The sequence below is a fragment of the Ciona intestinalis genome, chromosome 8 (genome assembly GCF_000224145.3).
Source record: "Ciona intestinalis chromosome 8, KH, whole genome shotgun sequence".
NCBI lineage: Eukaryota > Metazoa > Chordata > Ascidiacea > Phlebobranchia > Cionidae > Ciona > Ciona intestinalis.
This window is the reverse complement of record NC_020173.2, coordinates 3,975,149-3,979,704: the sequence shown is the minus strand read 5'-3', so window position 1 is coordinate 3,979,704 and position 4,556 is coordinate 3,975,149. Positions and strand designations below refer to the sequence as shown.

Sequence of the window (4,556 nt, the reverse complement as noted above, 5' to 3'; positions counted from 1 at the left end):
GCGCAACATCGTTAAGCCCACAAAGAATTTACTTGAGTTAAAACTTTCCGAAAATTACGGAAATCACGGAACAAGAAACATTAAATTGAAAATATTTCTACTTAACATTGACAATACCTTCCGACCAAAACGTACATTTTTGGTAACAGAAGAAAAATATAAANAAACTTTCAACTACCGAATTCTATCAAAGTACTAGGTTTCTAACAATGAAAACAGATTGTTGTTTATGAACTTTCTATCCCTCGTATTTGGTTGAAGACAAATGATAAACACTTCCTAAGTGTCAAAATTATACAACCAGAGTATACTAAACAATTGTTTAATATACTCTAATACAACAATATAAATCATCCTAAAACGGATTGTTGTATCTACTGTTCACAAGAAGACAAACATACTGGCAGGCATTTAATAGTGCATCAAATCAATGAACATGGGCAATTCATAGATCGCTCAATACAAAATTAATAACACATAACTTTGCATGAATAAGTATAAAGAGTAAAATCTTGTAAAAGAAGTATCTTTAAAGCAAACAGGTTGGCCATTAAAAAAAATATTTGGTTTCACCCACCCAAAAGCAATTGTAAATTTAATTTTCACTGCATAAAAATGAAGCGCTCAACTGGTAAAGCACCATCATAAAAAATTGTAGAAATTAAAAGCTTGCAATTTTATCAGTACTTAAAATCATTTGCGATATATAAAATAATTTGCATGCGAAGAACAATATATACTGATGAATTTTGGTTTACACTTTTAGGATCAAAAAGAAAAGAATGTTTCAGTAACATCAAATATAAAATTTATGATTAACAACATATTTTAAGATCTTGAGCAGTGTAGTAGCAGGTTCTCATATTAAAAACAAATGTTTGTCAAAAAATTTAGAGCTGAACAAGTTTGAACTATTGGATTATTCTTAAATATTGTGAGGGGTATAGCACCTGAACTTATGGGAAATGTAACTTTGCTTACAGTGTTAATTGCAGTCACACAAAAATATATCAACTGCTTCCCATTAGTAATGAAGATAGAAGTGAGGAGGAACATTCTTCATCCTGCGTTACATATTAGCGATATTATGAATAAATGAGTTTATATGTATATGAAGCAGGTATGAAAAATTTGATTATGCATATTTTCGGTATTGCAGAGATAAGTTTACTCTTATTTGGAAAAGATAATCTACAGATTCTAAATCCCACATTTAAGAAACCTTAAATGTTAAATGGAATAAGAGGCTTTGAAATGTTAAATTAAAAAATGTTACCCACTACTTTAACTAAAACTTACTTCAATTTCAGTGTCTTCTTTCGAGCGTTTTTGGGAACATGTGCTGCAATAAAGATAAATATAAGACTACAAACACTTTTAAGTGCAACAATATATTATTAAATGATAATATTATAAACTTAAATAAATTACAAGCTGAAGTTTGGGTCGCGCTGAAGGTCAAGCTGCATCTTCCGTGTTGCTTCAATGTCTTCTTCCAAACTCATGGGTTTGGTTGAGGATTTTGCTTGAGCAATGTAATGAGAAAAGAAATCTACAAATAATAATAACTTTATTTGTGTCTTTGACTACAGTAGCGAAGGAGTAGAAATGTTTTTTTTTAAAAAGACAGGATATAGCGAAAAAACAACAGTTGTTAAGATAGCTTACAGTTAGAAACACATTTACTTTATGTGGAAAAAAATAGGGGGCTCAACACATAGCAGACAGACAAGGTATTTAAAAAAAGATCAAGATTTACAGTCAGAACACGGGTCAAATTATATTTAGAAACTATTAAACTAAGATATTAAACTTACCAGCTTCTGACACTCGTAAATTAGGTTTCATTGAGTACAGGGCTTGGGCCAGTTCTGCCATGACTGATGGTTCAACAGAAAATGAAATTTTGCGGGCATTTTTCATCGCACCTGCATTTTATTTAACAAACTCTTTTTAATTTAACGACATTTGTGAGGTGTGTGAATGGTAATAACTAAAGTGAAGTTAATGCCAACACAGTGGCATTAAAATAAACCAGTTATATCAACTGGCTGTTATAGTAAAATTTAATAAAAAAAAAAATTAGGAAAAAAGAAACACAAACAATGGGAAAAAACATGGTAAAAGGCAAAAAAAGAAAACTAATACAAATATAATTGATTTAGGACTAACATCAAACTTACCAACTAATCTTTCAGCATGTTTATCAATAATGTGCATCTTAAAAAGATTTAAAAGTTGATCCTCTAAATTTGAATGTAAGATCGGTGTAATGTAAACTCTATTCTGTAACAAACAACAAGTTTTTAATTAAGGCTGTTCAGAACCTGAATTCATAAATTTGCCACTAAACAGCACTTTTTTTCGTGTTCCGGTAAACCCCTGCGTTTTCTATAATTTATTATAGATTTCAATAAGTTCTACATCCTGCAGCTACAATACTGTGGTTCTGGAACTTATTGTCATGTGTCATATTTTTAGCAGTATTTGAACAGAACCATGTTGTGTATGATTTTGATTTTTAACCAGCAGCACTTTTTGGCAAGTAATTTATATTCTTGTGGTCTTTCTCTTTAATAATGTCATTTGAGGTTGGTGTAGACTAACGACGAAACATAAAAAAAAAAAAACATACCAGATAGGTAAAAATTGGAACAATCTCATGCAGAGCTCTTCCATATTTCCGCACAACTTCTAAGCAGCCAGTTATGTAAAAGCAATTACTTTGAAGAGTGGTACCAGGTAACAGTTTGTCAGATATGTTTTGTAAATGCAGTGAAACAAGCTCCATTAGATTGTAATGCAATCTTTCTGTGTGTCGGCTACATATGCATTGATACACACAGCTGCAACGAATAACGTTTCAGGTTTTTCAAATACCAAAACAACACATATCAATATGAAAACAGCATTACTATAGTTCTAACCTGTACATGTCTTGAAATGACACTTTATTTGAGTTTGTTTGACTGTTTAGTTCAGCTTGAAGTAACGTACTTACTACTTGATGTAACTTTGGCCAGCACTCAGCTTCAAACTTTTCAAGTGAAACAGATTCAACAACTGCAAGAATAAATGCAACCAGGATAATCAATACATGTTCCATAAAAACCTAAAGTGTTCTTTTGAAAGTGCTTATGCTATGGTAACAGTAACAGAGAATAACATATCATGGTATCTCCATTGATAAAAACTAACAATGATAAAAATAAAATGATGGCATTGCAAGGTAAATGTTTGACAAAAGCATCTTTGTTATTTCATTTAAATACATCGTCATTGTTTACATGAAGTTCTTAAGTTCTAATCAACAAAATTGTGCAGGTTTTCCGGGAAAACTAAAAAATTTGGTGCTGGTGAAGAGTCCCCCCCACCTTATTTACTAACCACTAACCACTAACCCCTATAACCACTAAATACTAACCCCCTATCCCCTAACCATCAAAACCTAACCCCCTAACCTAGGAGTTACAGGTTAGTGGTTGGCAAATAAGGGGGGGGGGGAGATTCTTTACTAGCACCAAAAATTTAACACTGCAGTTCAGTATGTTTACAAAATATATAATATTATTTGTGATTACAGTATGCTGTATTACTGTACTAGCCTCCAAGAAAAATGTATATATTTTTAAAACCAGGTTAATTTTATCAAAATTATTCATATTCATTGTAATAACAACTTACAAATAGATTGTTCATGTGGGAGACATTCTGTAGCGTGGTTTATACAAGCAGTAGATACCGTCTCCAAGCCGTTTGGAGTCTTCTGTGAGCAAACAAATGAATCCATTCGAACAAAGACAAAGTTCCAAATGCTGATAAAATTAAATACAGCCTTTTAAAACCATCTTTACGTGTTTATTTTAACTTCGCGCAAACTCATGCGATGACCTGCGCATTCCGTCTCATCCGTCAATATGTCACATAGCAGTGTTCCCACTTTACAAAAAAACTCACATGGGTAGATGGTTTACCAAAACACTGCTGCAGTTGAAATACCGCTGCAGTGCAATTGACTCAACTTTTGATAGCAGTATAACGAGGGCATCTATCATCTGTGGTTGAACCCACGAAAATAAACGTGTTGAAATAGTTAAGCAAAGGACACCAATATTGCAACACATGGTTGTTACGATAACATCTTTTCTCTGGTTTCATTGTAACATCGCGTCGATTTATTAAAACTTCACTGACTTGTTACTATAAACTAACTTTCATGTGGGGATAACTTTAACCTTAGACAGCAAATTTAGCGTTATATTTGATGTTATATTATGCCTATATGTACTTGCATACAGTCAGACCACAGCAAAACCTAAATTATGTTAAAGCTCAACACTTACTGTACAAGTTAATAAATTTTAGGCTAAATTGAGCAAAATTCTTTCAAGAATAAATTCAACCTTGTAAATATTAAAATGTATTTTTTATTTTTTCTCTCTCTGTAGTATTGTGTTCTAATTCATATTCAATTTGAACTTTAGCTCGTTTTCGTTTGACAGGCACTATTTCTTCTTCTTCTTCTTCTTCTTCTCCAGATGAGCCTTCCTCCACTA

At 32.1% G+C, this 4,556-nt stretch overlaps 2 protein-coding genes across 2 annotated transcripts in view; both read right to left on the bottom strand.

Annotated features, from left to right (window-relative positions):
* Positions 1–398: 398 nt before the first annotated feature.
* On the bottom strand, positions 399–4,064 carry LOC100178496 (CDK2-associated and cullin domain-containing protein 1). Its single transcript, XM_002126295.5, has 8 exons — positions 3,685–4,064; positions 2,928–3,063; positions 2,636–2,846; positions 2,184–2,286; positions 1,818–1,928; positions 1,432–1,552; positions 1,300–1,342; positions 399–1,064 (listed from the first exon to the last, which is right to left on the bottom strand). The coding sequence occupies exons 1-8, from the start codon at positions 3,788–3,790 to the stop codon at positions 1,011–1,013; spliced, it is 885 nt and encodes a 294-aa protein (XP_002126331.1). The 5' UTR covers positions 3,791–4,064; the 3' UTR covers positions 399–1,010.
* Positions 4,065–4,407: 343 nt separating this feature from the next.
* LOC100176224 (protein MAK16 homolog) overlaps positions 4,408–4,556 on the bottom strand; it is a 2,721-nt gene continuing 2,572 nt past the window's right edge. The window contains exon 7 of the mRNA XM_026835502.1: positions 4,408–4,554. Within this exon, the coding sequence (XP_026691303.1) occupies positions 4,414–4,554 (141 nt within the window). The 3' untranslated portion in view covers positions 4,408–4,413. The remainder of the gene's footprint in view (positions 4,555–4,556) is intronic.